This window comes from Mobula hypostoma, chromosome 3 (genome assembly GCF_963921235.1).
Source record: "Mobula hypostoma chromosome 3, sMobHyp1.1, whole genome shotgun sequence".
NCBI lineage: Eukaryota > Metazoa > Chordata > Chondrichthyes > Myliobatiformes > Myliobatidae > Mobula > Mobula hypostoma.
Genome location: NC_086099.1, coordinates 140826201 through 140842105, shown reverse-complemented (window position 1 = coordinate 140842105; position 15905 = coordinate 140826201). Strand labels below are relative to the sequence as shown.

Below are 15905 nucleotides of genomic sequence, written 5' to 3'. Positions count from 1 at the left end.
TCCAGTTACCTGTTGTGCAATCGAATGTGTCTATCTTTCCTTTGTAGTCTTCAACAGGTAAGCAGTTCTCTGGGATTCAATTTAAAACTTCCTTGTCACCACTGTTATGTTTCATAACTCTAGAAACTGATCAAAAAATAGGAGCCGGGATACTATCTCCTTAGTATTTTTCCAGTTTTTTTTTAGTGAGGTGCTCACATAGGATGCAGTTGGATTATAATGCTTGCCATTCACATACTTCTTACATATAACCCATCAAGAATTATGTCAATAAACAAAGAATGTTTAATTAAACAGTATATTTACAATATTATTCAAATATTACTGAAACCTTAAATACACTACAACTTGGCCTCCACAGCCGTCTGTTGCAATGAATTTCACAGAATCACTATCCTCTTGTTAAGGAAATTCCTGCTGATCTCTCTTCCATATGGTTGTTTTTTTCTATTGCCAGGCTGTGCCTTTGGTCCTAGACTCCCCCCTCGCTGCATCCACTGCATCTAGGTCTTGCAATATTCAATAGATTTCAATAAGATCCCCTCCTCATTCTTCTAAACTCCAGTGAGTACAGGCCCAGAAACATCAAACTCTTCTCATACATTAAACTTTTCATTCCTGGAATCATTCTCATGAACCTTCTCTGGATCTCTCCAATGCCAGCACAGCTTTTCTTCAATGAGGGGGCCAAGACTGCTCACAATACTCCAAATGCAGTCTGACCAATGCCTCATAAAGCCCTGGCACTGTATCCTTGCTCTTACATTCTAGTACTCTTGAAGTGAATGCTAACATTGGATTCTTCCTTACCTTCAACTCAACCTACAAGTTAACCTTCAGAGAATCCTGCACAAGGACTCCCTGATCTCTGTGCACCTCCAATTTCTGAATTTTCTTCCCATTTAGAAAATACTCTGTCTTTATTCCTTCTCCTAAAGTGCATGACCGTACACTTCTCTGCAGTATATTCCATCTCTTGGTTCTCTGGAAATATTGATAAATTCAGGATATTGGATAATTTGTTATCTCTTTAAACACAAAGCATTTTGTCAGCATAATATAATATTGGTTTGAGTATAAACAGAATATATGTAGGAATCCTCTCAATTATGGCTCTATCTCAACCAGAAAAATAGCTTTAAAGTTACTCAGTCCTTTTCTCTGAAGCTTCTGATAAAAAGTTTTTCTATGAGATGTTAATTTGCAGAAGAGTTTTGATTGCTAAGACCTAACCTTACTGACTTCAGCTCTATCACTGCTGATTGTTGTATGTGACAGCTATGGTAAGGCTAACACAAGAATAATGTAACATTTTCATTTTTTTATTTAACATTTCCAGTAGAATAAATGCTATCAAACAATAACCTCTAATAAAGCACGTGCCACATTTTTGTTTAAATATAATTGTAACTCAATAAAATTTGGGCTTTATTTTCCTCCACAAAATTTTGGAGCTCATACATAAACATTGCCCTTATTTTTGGAAAAAAATTAAATATACATAATTTTAGAAAATAAAAAAATGGCATATCTACAAATTAACATAACACAATGGAATGAAACCAACCCCTTTCTTTTGGTTGCTCCTGCCTTCATTCACAAACAGGAAAACAAACTACCAAGAAAAATTGTAATGGGTTCTGCTTCATATGTGGTGACATTTCTTCCCTGACTTTCACATTTGAGCAATCTGACATGTCAGATATCGTTTTGTACAATTCATTTTTACTTTTGCCATTGTAAAGAGCTTCCATTGATTTAAAAATTGTATACATTTAGCCTGTTCCCTCAGCAAACTAAATGATTTAACATTTAGCAGGAATTTAAAGTAAATGCAAGTTGTTGTTATGTTTTATTACCTTACTGATTTAATTTAAATGTCTCCTCAGAAATGTACACCTTTTGATCACTGTGAACCAGAGTATTTCTGAGAATATTACTGTGTATTTTGACAAGGTCATATGTTGATAATTGTCTCTGGGAGATGCTACGAATAACATGTACAATCTAGAGGATATTAAGGTGTTGTACTGCTCAGATCAACAATGAACATAACTTCTAACTTTTTCAAATACTTAGTTTTACAGTATTTCCTTCTGAAAGATAATTCCCGATTCATTTGTCCCAAGCCAACAAAATAAATGAGTCTCATACAAAGAAGGGTGCTTAGAAAATAATGGCAATGTAATAGTAATAAATATTTGTTCATTTATCTAAAATGTTTGTTTTCTCAAATAATTTTGGTGAAAGGAATTACATTTTACAGTTTTTTTAAAATTTCCCCACAAGTTGACTATCTTGCTTAGATAATTGAGAATTCTGAATTTTGAGTTTGCTAACTGCAGTCTGTCCTCCTACTCACTTTTGGTCAAGGTGGTAAAATAACCAAAAGGTGTTGCTCCTTTAAAAGGGAAACTGTATAAAAAGATGTATCTAGCAAAAGAGCCAGGTGGACTGTTTGCACAACATTAGCACATAATATCAGAACAATTACATATTTCGGAAAATTCAGCTAGTTCCCTATTGATACTGCAACTATACTGACCACTGATACAACTTACAAACTAGCTGCAGTGACTTTTGACACACATTTATGTATGTACACTCACTGAATGAAATGCATTGATTCCATTCTGCTTGAGTTCGACATTTTTGCAATTCATGAGTAAACAACATTAGTTTGTTCCCTTTCTATCTATCTATATAACATCACCAAGGTGAGACACTTTTTTTTCAAAAATAAAAGACAGAGGCTAATGCTAAGGTGATAAATGGTTAAGTGCATATCATGCAGCACTAATATAGTGCAAAAAAAGTGCCTCATTTAAATAAATTTTATGGGCCATAGTCCACAGGTTATTTTGAGAGAGCATTTCATTAGTTGGAAAAATCAAGTCTATAGTTTGCAACATTAATAGGTAAAGCATTTTCAGCAGCAATAAGTGGTAGTGTAACTGGTTAACTTGTTGCTAATCCGTATGGTTCATAATTAAGAAGGAAAACGCTTAAGCTGTTAACTTATTAGCAGGTTCCCAGATGAATATCTTAATTTGTACTTTTGCTACTATATTTTGCAAATTTTGATAATAATATGCAAAATCTTCAAGCAATTCATCCATCCTTTTTGCTTTAAATGATGACCTGTCATCAAGATATAAATATTATTCCAATGCTGCTGCATCTCCAGGGAATTGCAAAAAGCAGTTGATAGAAGTATAAATTTCCATTCCTTCTGTATTAACACTGAAGAGGAGAGATTTTGAAATTGCTCTCAGCTGCAGTTTGCAGTTTAACTTCTCAATCCATCAAGCCTGCTCTTTCCAGTTAGTGAGCATCTCAACTATGAACATTTGCTAGTTTTTCAGTTGATTCCTGTCATTGTCAATGAGCTTATTCCCATGAGCAGTGCTCTTCTATCAGTACATAGTTATTAAGCGAAATGTAATTATTTGAAAATTCATGTTTACTTTTCAATTCTAATATAATTTCCATTTTAATGTCATTCAGATAAAATTAAGGTTTTTTTTGTAGAACAGTTCTTTAGCATCATATCAAAGATATAGCTTGCAATAAACTGGCAGCTGCATCGTTTGAAGTCCTGCATTATACAGAGAATGACATCTTGTAGCATATTCCATCTCCTTCCTGTCAACGTGTCACAGTACTATAGAATCTGGCACACTGACACAGAATCCTATAAAGGATGATAGTCTGGACATATAGAACTGCACAGTACATCTTACAGTGATGAGATAGATAGGAAGATGTTCAGCAAGCAATAAAGAAGATTACATGTCAGCATCTCCATCATAGGCCAAGGTCAAAGGTTTCAGCTTGTTATTTTGCTTTCTCTGTGTTTTCCTCGGCTTCTTGCTACAAAGAAGGACAGAGATGAGTTAATATTGTTAGGTAAATATATCTGTTCAATGGTCTTAATCAGTATGTATTGTCTTTGACTTAGCTGAATGCAACTGACACAATGTTGGTGATACTTTTACAGGTTTTTATTGTCCTGTGTTAGAGATAGTTGGGAAACAGCATATGCTTACAAGTTCAGATTTATAAGCAACTATGTACCTGGAATTTGGGTGAGGGCCCTGCCAAAATTCACAGTTTAAACTGACAAAAGTTGCCAACTATATGAGAAATCAGGATACAACCCTCTGTTGGGGATGACTCAGTCTCTTGGGATGAGAATCAAAATTTAAAAGATGCAATCAGAAAGATGCACAGAACACAGAATCTTCACTTGCAAAGTTCAGCTGGGCAAAATCCAGTAGTTCAAGCTGGGATGGTACATTATATTTTGAAAACTGCAGGAATTTATTATAGACTTCAAAACAATTTAAAGAAAGACCTGATATGAGAAAGCACCTATGGTTGTAGTGATATCACAACTACAGTTTAGGCACTAAATTGTTAATGATTTAATAAACTAAAAGATTTAACTGGTTTGTTGGAAGTAGCTTGATTAACAATTCTAACATTTAAAAAATGATCATTAATGTGATATTTTTGCACAAAGAATGATTATGGTGTTGGATTGCAAAAGTTATCAAAATGCAACTGAATTGGTGAACTTTGAGTCTCAGCATTCAGGCAAGTTATTTAGCTCATGTGAAGGCTGCTCTATGTTCAGACTGCATCTTATCCTCTGCAGCTCCTGACCAGAAAGTGCCTGGTATTCACTGGGAAAATGAATAAATATGCACATTTCTATATCAGTCTCATTTTTCATTATATTAAGCAGTGACATGAAAAAATCAGAAGTGTTTATGACAATAAATGTAATTATGGTCTAAGAAATACTGGTACCCGTTCAGTGAGAAGAAAAAAAAACACTTACTGTGCAAAATTCAGTATATTCATTTCATCAGAACCATTTCTGACTTGACGTGTTATTGAATCCAGCAATTAAGAATGTATTTTAATCATTCCATGCTTACCAAGTTAAATTTCTACATTATAAGGCAAAATTTGGAATAGCAATTCACTTCATCTGTTCATGCTGGCTGTAAGCTGTATGGAACTGTAATACTGATATTTGCCCATGCAATGATTAGTTCAATTTACCAACATAATTTTAGATTTCAGTCAGAAATCAGTAAAAGTCAGAAGTTGATTAATTATTAGCACATGCAAGTGGAAAAGTTTAAAGAATGTCTGCAGTTGATAAAACTCAAATCATATCTATAAATTTGCCTGGAAGTAATTTCTGAAGCTATTTTAATTTAAATACAATTAGACCGCATTCCCTGCAGCACAGTAATTATTTGTTTACTGAGTACAAAAGTTACTTAATCTTCATTTGGATTACGGAAACGTGTTTGTGTGTGTGCACACGCACACACACACGCAGGCCCACATGTACATGAGTGCAGACACACTTAATATATACATTGAATGAACAGGTAGTTACAAAGACAACAATAAGCATGCAAGATATTTGCAATTTTATTACTAACTCAAAATGTTTGCTCTTCAGACTATTCTTTCGCCTTAAGAATGTTGTATGCGACCTATGGAAAGCTATCTTGAATAGAATGTGGTAATATAGTAAGTTGCACACAAACATAGTACGTATACAGTACCTAACTCTGTTTACTCCTGCAGTATAATTCCTATATCTGTATCATTTCTACCACATAGGACATCACCACAAACTTACCAGGCTAGATAGATCATAGACACAATGAAGATTATTAAGACAAAACCTCCTGCTGCCACACCATAAACCCATGTTTTCAGGTTCCCATCTATAAAGCAAAGATACCTTGTTAACTCTTAACAATGAGGACAGAGATGTCATATTGTATAACTGAGTGTGGACAGTAAATTCATATTGAAAACTTCTATTTTATTATACTTTTCATCTTGCCATAATTCCTACATTGTTTTCACACACTACTTTGAAGAAGGAACTGGGTTATCTAAATACTTGGTGACACAATTGGGTCTGCACATTGAATTACTATCACTGTTGTTTTAACGAGTATGTTTGGGCATCATTGCCTCATCTATATTTCATTTTCTCATTTCCTACTGGATCCATTCTGCGATACTGTGATTCTGGAATAATCAACCTTAAATCTTCACATTAGTATATGTAGGAATACTTGAATAATATTATCAGTGGCATTTATGAACATTAATTACAAATTTCTAGATGTTACTTTTATATCCAGAACCATTATATTTGTGAAAGGTAGCACTTCATCCCATTGTATCTTTTAAATTGCAAAATCTACAATAAATAATTAGTTGGTGTAGGGAAGAAACAACTTATGGCATTTCGTAAATGTTGGTTATGAACTTACTAGCATTTAATTTACCCTTCAACCATGTTGGTTTTATCAAACCATCTTTTATGATATTTATCAAAATCTTACATGGATACTTTTCTTACAGTGCTTTTAAATTGGCATTTTTCTTCAAAAAATATGATCAAAATATGTTAGAACCTAATTCATAGATTTGAACTCTTTGTACAGTGCAAATCAAATACACATTTGCTGATTATAATGGAACATTTCCTTTAAGATGGTAAAACATCAAATTGTAATTAATCAATAGGGAGGCAACCTTAAAAATTTGCTTTTAAGTTAACGGCTATTATGTGTCTTTTCATATAGCAAATAGTTTCACAATAATTTACTTCTTAAATGTTTTATTAATAAAATATGATGAATCGAGGATCCCCTGCATGACAGAAGTCATGACATAGGAGATTATAAGCAATATTTGTTGAATGAAACTTGTTTGATTTTGGTTTTAATACAATCATCTGTTATTAATTATGTAAAATTGAAATGGCAGTGTATAGTATTGTGCTTGTAATCAATAAAAAGTAAAGATGAAGTTTTAGTATGATTTAAGTTTTTGAAATAAGTATACAGTGTTCAGTTATCAATGAATATGTTGACATCTAGGGTGAAATTGTGCTAAATTTGTTGACGATATTGAATGCAGTTACTTGTACTGAGTCAATGTCTATGGCTACCAAAGGCCTATTGGAGTACCTGACTGCTAATATTTGTTTGAATTGTCATGGTTCAAATGCATTGGGGATAAAAAGGAGCAGGGTTACAGACATTGAATAAATTACAAAGTATTTTAGCAAGATCATCACAGTTCCATGGCTTTGGGAGAACAATTGGAGGAAGGATCTGGTCAACTGTATGAATCATTTTAGAAACTTGAACTGGAATGGAAAGGACATTTGTTGTTGTTCTGTACTAGAATGTTAAACATTTTCCTTCTACATTCCTAAAGATGTACAGGTTAGTAGCTTAGTTGGTCACATGGGTGTAATTGGGTGGTACGTGCTCAATGGGACAGAAGGGCCTGTAACCGTGCTGCATCTCTAAATAAAAAGAAAAAAGTAAACGTCCTTCATTGCCAATACAGTCCCCAAGTAACATATTCCATGCTGAAATACTTCTGCTCAAAGGTGTCATTCTACAAATTTTTATCTCCAGCTCTGAGAAAGTTTTAGTTATAAATCAGAAGGCTATAAAGGAACTGTTAATGTTCTAAGATACAAAATGGCAGTTGGTTGAATTTGTTCTAACATATTTTTTGATAACATCAATTGACCCTTATGAAAGTGATACATTAGATCTGAGTTTTAAGATATATATGTCACAGAATCTTTAATTATTTTTATTAGGCCAGATTTTTAAATGGTAGAGACTGTGATAATAGTAATAATAATGGTAGAGGTGTTATAATCTGTATCTGAGGTATCTAAATCAAATAGAACCAAGTGCATTACTGGATTAGGCAGTCTACAGAAATCTTTTCCAATTTGATTCCCATTGAAGCAACCATGATTCCCAATTCATAACTCAGGTACAGAGTGTATCAGTAGAAAGAGAATACATTCCGTTTAATTTTCTAACTGCTAGCCAAGTATTCACAGTTAGCATTGGGATATGAATTTATACTCTAACAATATACAAACTATACACACAGTTGCCAACTGCAGACACTTGTTAACAAACTTTCATGTACAATCACACCATTGGAGATATATACACCAACACATGCACAAACAGGCAGGTATAGGAAAGACTTTTATACAGGCCTCTGAACAGTAGCCAAGATGTGGACTACAAATTACAACAGGAGATAGACAAGGCATGTAAAATGGGCAATGTTTCAATAGTCACGAGGGATTTCAATATGCAGGTAGATTAGGAAAATCAGCTTGGTGCTAGATAACAGGGGAGGGAATTTGCAGAATGCCTATGAGATGGCTTTTTAGAGCAGCTTGTGGTTGAGCCCACAAGCGTAAAGGCAATTCTGGATTGTGTGTTGTGTACCAAATTAGATTAGGTTAGAAAGCTTAAGGTAAAAGAACCCATAGGAGGCAGTGATCAGAATATGATAAAATAATATGAGAGAGAGAAGATAAAGTCAGACATACTGTATCAGTATTACTGTGGAGCAAAGGAAATTACAGAGGCATGAGGGGGGAGTTGATTGGGAGGGGATACTATCAGAGATGATAGGAGAACAGCAATGGCTAGAGTTTCTGGGGGCAATTTGGAAGGTGCAGAAAAGATACATCCCAAACATGAAGAAATATTCTAAAAGAAGGATGGCATGGGAAGTCAAAGACAGCAGAAAAGCAAAACAGGGCGCATATAATATAGCAAAAATAAGTGGGAAGATGGAGGATTGGGAAGTTGTTTAAAACCAACAGAAAGCAACTAAAAAGCCATAAAGAGAGAAAAGATGAAATATGAAGGTAAGCTAGACAATGATATGGAAGGGAATAAGAAAGATGTTTCAGATATATAAAGAGTAAAAGAGAGGTGAAGGTGGATATCGGTCACCTGGAAAATGATGTCGGAGCGGTAGTAATGAAAAACAAAGAAATGGCGAAGCAACTTACTAAGTACTTTATACTAGTCTTCACTGTGGAGGACACTATCAGAATGCCAGAAGTGTGAGAGTGTCAGGGGGCAGAAGTGAGTGTCATTGCTATTACCAAGGAGTAGGTGCTTTGGAAGCTGAAAAGTCTGAAGGTAGGTAAGTCACCTAACCCAGATGGACTACATCACAGGGTTCTGAAAGATGTTGCTGAAGAGCTTGTGGAGGCATTAGTAATGATCTTTCAAGAATCACTAGATTCTGGAATGGTTCTGCAAGACTAGAAAGGGAGGGAGGCAGACAAAAGGAAAATTAGCCTGACTTCAGTGGTTGGAAAGATGTTGGAGTCGAATATTAGGGCTATGGGTTCTGGCAACTTCGTGGCACATGATAAAATAGGCCAAAGTCAACAAGGCTTCCTTAAAGGGGAATTTTGTTTGACAAGTTGTTGGAATTCTATATGGAAATAGCAGACAGGATAGAAAAAGGAGAGTCAGTGGATATTATTTACTTGTGTTTTCAGAGGCCTTTGACAAGATGCCACACATGAGACTGCTTAATGAGATACAAGTCCATGGTATTACATAGGAAACATATTAGCATGGATAGAATATTGGCTGATTGACAGGAGGCAAACGGGGGGTCATTTCTGGTTGTCTGCTGGTGCCTAGGGGTGGAGCTGTTGGGGTCGGTGTTGGTACCTCTTTGGATACAGTATTTGATGGCTTTGTGGCCAAGCTTGCAGGTGATACCAGCAGTGTTGAGGAATTAGGGTGTCTGCAAAAGTACTTAGACAGATTGGGAGAGTGGGCAAAGAAGTGGCAGATGGAATATAGTGTAGGGATGTGCGTGTTTATGCACTTAGGTAGAAGGAATACAGGTGTGGACTGTTTTCTAAATGGGAGGAAAATTCAGAAATCAGAAGTGCAAAGGGACTTGGGAGTCCTCATGCAGGATTTCCTGAAGGTTAACTTGCTGGTTGAGTTGGTGGTAAGGAAGGCAAATGCAATGTTAGCATTCATTTTAAGAGGTCTAGAATACAAAAGTACAGACGTAATACTGAGGCTTTATAAAGCATTGGACAGACTGCATTTGGAGTATTGTAAGCAATTTTAGGCTCCCTATCTAAGAAAAAATATGCTGGTATTGGACAGGGTCCAGAGGAGTTTCATGAGATTGTGAGAATGATTCCAGAAATGAAAGGGTTATCATATGAGGAGCATTTGATGGCTCTGGGCCTGTACTCACTAGAGCTTAGAAGACTGAGGGAGGATCTTATTAAAACCTATTGAATATTGAAAGTCCTAGATAGCGTGGACGTGGAGAGGATGTTTCCAATAGTGGGGGAGTCTAGGACCAGAGTGAACAGCCTTAGGATAGAGGAACATCCATTTAGAACAGAGATAAGGAGGAGTTTCTTTCGCCAAAGGGCAGTGAATCTGTAGAATTCATTGCCACAGAAGGCTGTGCAGGCCAAATCACTGGGTATACTTAAACTAAAGGTTGAAAGGTTCTTGATTAATCAGGGTGTCAAATGTTATGGGGAGAAGGCAGGAGAATGCGGTTAAGAAGGATGATAAATCAGCCATGATGGAATGGCAGAGCAACTTGATGGGCCTAATTATGCTCCTACCGTATGTCTCATGGTCTTATGGACTTAATGGCATGCATACAATGAAAATTATACACCAACATGCTTAGACAGATGGCTGTATGTGCAGCCAGGTTTACCCATTAGCAAGCATTCAGATGGCACTGTAACAGTTTATAGAACCTACTTATTCCATCATCACTGCAAACCTAGACAGTCCGAAAGTCATAATATTTGAAAACTTAAATTACTGATCATGTTTAAAGAGGTTACTCTGTATAGACGTATCAGCAATAATCATTAAAATGCAAAGATATTCATGGATTATTGTCAGTAAACCTACTGGCTGCATATCTTACATTACAATTATAAACACCGAATACTCTGGAAATACTCAACAGTCAAACAGTATCCGTGGGGAAAGAAACAAAGTTAACATTTCAGATCGAGATCTGGCTACTGGGACGAGCTGCAGTAGCCGGATCTCTGGCACTGAGTCTGGCTCTGCAGTGCAGAAGGGAGGGGGGAAAAAGAGGAGAGCGGTAGTGATAGGGGACTCGATAGTTAGAGGTGCAGACAGAAGGTTCTGTGGTCGTGTCAGAGAATCCAGGATGGTTTGTTGCCTCCCAGGTGCCAGGGTCAAGGATGTCTCTGATCGATTGCATGACATTCTGAAGTGGGAGGGTGACCAGCCAGATGTCGTGGTGCACATCGGTACCAATGACATAGCAAAGAAGAGTGAAGAGGTCCTGGACAGTGAGTATAGAAAGCTTGGTAGGAAGTTGAAAAGCAGGACCTCAAGGATGGTAATCTCAGGATTGCTACCTGTGCTAGGTGCCAGTGAGGGTAGGAATAGGATGCTCTGGAGGAGGAACAAGTGGCTGAAGAACTGGTGTAGGGGGCAGGGTTTCAGATTTCAGGATCATTGGGACCTCTTCTGGGGCAGGTGGGACCTGTACAAGAGAGACGGGTTACACTTGAACCACAGGGGGACCAATATCCTTTCTGGGAGGTTTGTTAGTGCTATTGGGGAGGCTTTAAACTAGATTTGCAGGGGGATGGGAACCAGAGTGCCAGAGCTGATAGTGTGGCTGGGGTGAAAATAAATGATATTGAAAGTTTAAGCAAATCCGCTGATAGAAAGGTTGTGAGTGGTGGTAAAAATCTTCTGAGGTGTATATATTTCAATGCTAGGAGTATTGCGGGGAAGGTGGATGAGTTGAGGGCGTGGATTGACACGTGGAATTATGATGTTGTAGCAATTAGTGAAACTTGGCTACAGGAGGGGCAGGACTGGCAGCTTAATATTCCAGGGTTCTGATGTTTCAGATGTGATCGAGGCAGAGGAATGAAAGGTGGGGGGAGTAGCATTGCTTGTTAGGGAAAATATTACAGCAGTGCTCAGGCAGGACAGATTAGAGGGCTTGTCTACTGAGTCCTTATGGGTGGAGCTGAGAAACAGGAAAGGTATGGCCACATTAGTGGGATTGTATTACAGACCACCCAATAGTCAACGAGACTTGGAAGAGCAAATCTGCAGAGAGATAGCAGGCAACTGCAGGAAACATAAAGTTGTGGTGGTAGGGGATTTTAATTTTCCATACATTGATTGGGACTCCCATACTGTTAGGGGTCTAGATGGTTTAGAGTTTGGAAAATGTGTTCAGGGAAGTTTTCTAAATCAGTATATAGAGGGACCAACTAGAGGGGATGCAATATTGGATCTCCTGTTAGGAAACCAATTAGGGCAAGTGACAGAAGTCTGTGTAGGGGAGCACTTTGGTTCTAGTGATCATAACACCATTAGTTTCAATTTGATCATGGACAAGGATAGATCTGGTCCTGGGGTTGAGGTTCTGAACTGGAAGAAGGCCAAATTTGAAGAAATGAGAAAGGATCTAAAAAGCGTGGATTGGGACAGGTTGTTCTCTGGCAAAGATGTGATTAGTAGGTGGGAAGTCTTCAAAGGGGAAATTTTGAGAGTGCAGAGTTTGTATGTTCCTGTCAGGATTAAAGGCAAATTGAATAGGAATAAGGAACCTTGGTTCTCAAGGGATATTGCAACTCTAATAAAGAAGAGGGAGTTGTATGAAATGTATAGGAAACAGGGGGTGAATCAGGTGCTTGAGGAGTATAAGAAGTGCAAGAAAATACTTAAGAAAGAAATCAGGAGAGCTAAAAGAAGACATGAGGTTGCCTTGGCAGTCAAAGTGAAGGATAATCCAAAGAGCTTTTACAGGTATATTAAGAGCAAAAGGATTGTAAGGGATAAAATTGGTCCTCTTGAAGATCAGAGTGGTCGGCTTTGTGCGGAACCAAAGGAAATGGGGGAGATCTTAAATAGGTTTTTTGCGTCTGTATTTACTAAGGAAGCTGGCATGAAATCTATGGAATTGAGGGAATCAAGTAGTGAGACCATGGAAACTGTACAGATTGAAAAGGAGGAGGTGCTTGCTGTCTTGAGGAAAATTAAAGTGGATAAATCCCTGGGACCTGACAGAGTGTTCCCTCGGACCTTGAAGGAGACTAGTGTTGAAATTGCGGGGGCCCTGGCAGAAATATTTAAAATGTCGCTGTCTACGGGTGAAGTGCCGGAGGATTGGAGAGTGGCTCATGTTGTTCCGTTGTTTAAAAACGGATCGAAAAGTAATCCGGGAAATTATAGGCCGGTGAGTTTAACGTCAGTAGTAGGTAAGTTATTGGAGGGAGTACTAAGAGACAGAATCTACAAGCATTTGGATAGACAGGGGCTTATTAGGGAGAGTCAACATGGCTTTGTGCATGGTAGGTCATGTTTGACCAATCTGTTGGAGTTTTTCGAGGACGTTACCAGGAAAGTGGATGAAGGGAAGGCAGTGGATATTGTCTACATGGACTTCAGTAAGGTCTTTGACAAGGTCCCGCATGGGAGGTTAGTTAGGAAAATTCAGTCGCTAGGTATACATGGAGAGGTGGTAAATTGGATTAGACATTGGCTCGATGGAAGAAGCCAGAGAGTGGTGGTAGCTAATTGCTTCTCTGAGTGGAGGCCTGTGACTAGTGGTGTGCCACAGGGATCAGTGCTGCGTCCATTGTTATTTGTCACCTATCTCAATGATCTGGATGATAATGTGGTAAATTGGATCAGCAAGTTTGCTGACGATACAAAGATTGGAGGTGTAGTAGACAGTGAGGAAGGTTTTCAGAGCCTGCAGAGGGACTTGGACCAGCTGGAAAAATGGGCTGAAAAATGGCAGATGGAGTTTAATACTGACAAGTGTGAGGTATTGCACGTTGGAAGGACAAACCAATGTAGAACATACAGGGTTAATGGTAAGGCACTGAGGAGTGCAGTGGAACAGAGGGATCTGGGAATACAGATACAAAATTCCCTAAAAGTGTCGTCACAGGTAGATAGGGTCGTAAAGAGAGCTTTTGGTACATTGGCCTTTATTAATCGAAGTATTGAGTATAAGAGCTGCAATGTTATGATGAGGTTGTATAAGGCATTGGTGCGGCCGAATCTGGAGTATTGTGTTCAGTTTTGGTCACCAAATTACAGGAAGGATATAAATAAGGTTGAAAGAGTGCAGAGAAGGTTTACAAGGATGTTGCCAGGACTTGAGAAACTCAGTTACAGAGAAAGGTTGAATAGGTTAGGACTTTATTCCCTGGAGCGTAGAAGAATGAGGGGAGATTTGATAGAGGTATATAAAATTATGATGGGTATAGATAGAGTGAATGCAAGCAGGCTTTTTCCACTGAGGCAAGGGGAGAAAAAAACCAGAGGACATGGGTTAAGGGTGAGGGGGGAAAAGTTTAAAGGGAACATAGAAACATAGAAACATAGAAAATAGGTGCAGGAGTAGGCCATTCGGCTGATCATCCAATTCAGAACCCTGCACCAGCCTTCCCTCCATATCCCCTGATCCCCGTAGCCACAAGGGCCATATCTAACTCCCTCTTAAATATAGCCAATGAACTGGCCTCAACTGTTTCCTGTGGCAAAGAATTCCACAGATTCACCACTCGCTGTGTGAAGAAGTTTTTCCTAATCTCAGTCCTAAAAGGCTTCCCCTTTATCCTCAAACTGTGACCACTCGTTCTGGACTTCCCCAACATCGGGAACAATCTTCCTGCATCTAGCCTGTCCAATCGCTTTAGGATTTTATACATTTCAATCAGATCCCCCCTCAATCTTCTAAATTCCAACGAGTACAAGCCCAGTTCATCCAGTCTTTCTTCATATGAAAGTCCTGCCATCCCAGGAATCAATCTGGTGAACCTTCTTTGTACTCCCTCTATGGCAAGGATGTCTTTCCTCAGATTAGGGGACCAAAACTGCACACAATACTCCAGGTGTGGTCTCACCAAGGCCTTGTACAACTGCAGTAGTACCTCCCTGCTCCTGTACTCGATTCCTCTTGCTATAAATGCCAGCATACCATTCGCCTTTTTCACTGCCTGCTGTACCTGCATGCCCACTTTCAATGACTGGTATATAATGACACCTAGGTCTCGTTGCACCTCCCCTTTTCCTAATTGGCCACCATTCAGATAATAATCTGTTTTCCTATTTTTGCCACCAAAGTGAATAACTTCACATTTATCCACATTAAATTGCATCTGCCATGAATTTGCCCACTCACCCAACCTATCCAAGTCACCCTGCATCCTCTTAGCATCCTCCTCACGGCTAACACTGCCGCCCAGCTTCGTGTCATTGGGGGGGCTTCTTCACACAGAGAGTGGTGGGAGTATGGAATGAGCTGCCAGACGAGGTGGTAAATGCGGGTTCGTTTTTAACATTTAAGAATAAATTGGACAGATACATGGATGGGAGGTGTATGGAGGGATATGGTCCGTGTGCAGGTCAGTGGGACTAGGCAGAAAATGGTTCGGCACAGCCAAGAAGGGCCAAAGTGCCTGTTTCTGTGCTGTAGTTTCTATGGTTCTATGGTTCTATGGAGATTTTTCTCCAGAACTAGAAACAGTTAGAAATCAAAGATGTATAAATTTGCAGAGAAATGAAGAACTGGAGAGAACATAGGAATGTCTATGAGAGGATAAAGCCCAGAAAGAACAATCTGACACAATTGGTGGCAGTGGTCATGAGAGAAGATGGTGAAAACCTGGCTTTCACAACTTAAGTGTCCAGAGGAAATGTAAATAGGAAACCAATAAGAACATGAGAGAGAGGAGCAAGGACTAAGATGTGAAGTATAAAACATGAATATTGCTGGTAATCTGAAATAAAAGAGAATGCTGTAATTGTCAGTTGGTCAAGCAGCATCTGTGGAGAGAGAAAAAAAAACAAAGTTAATGTTACAGGCTGATGACCTTTTACGAGAACTTGCCAACTCTGGTGCACACTAGGAAAATGCTAGTTATCCAGAGTTATTGAATACATTGCTTAGTCCTGAGAACTGCATCATACCTAGATGGAAGGTGAAGTGCT

The 15905-nt window shown here is 38.3% G+C and overlaps 1 protein-coding gene across 2 annotated transcripts in view; it reads right to left on the bottom strand.

Moving 5' to 3' along the window:
• Positions 1–289: 289 nt before the first annotated feature.
• Positions 290–15905, bottom strand: part of LOC134344277 (thrombospondin type-1 domain-containing protein 7A-like) — a 438835-nt gene continuing 423219 nt past the window's right edge. For both annotated transcript variants that reach the window (XM_063043785.1, XM_063043786.1), the window contains exons 26-27: positions 5669–5756; positions 290–3873 (exon numbers count right to left, since the gene is read on the bottom strand). In XM_063043785.1, coding sequence (XP_062899855.1) covers positions 3789–3873; positions 5669–5756 — 173 coding nt within the window. In that variant the 3' untranslated portion in view covers positions 290–3788. The remainder of the gene's footprint in view (positions 3874–5668; positions 5757–15905) is intronic.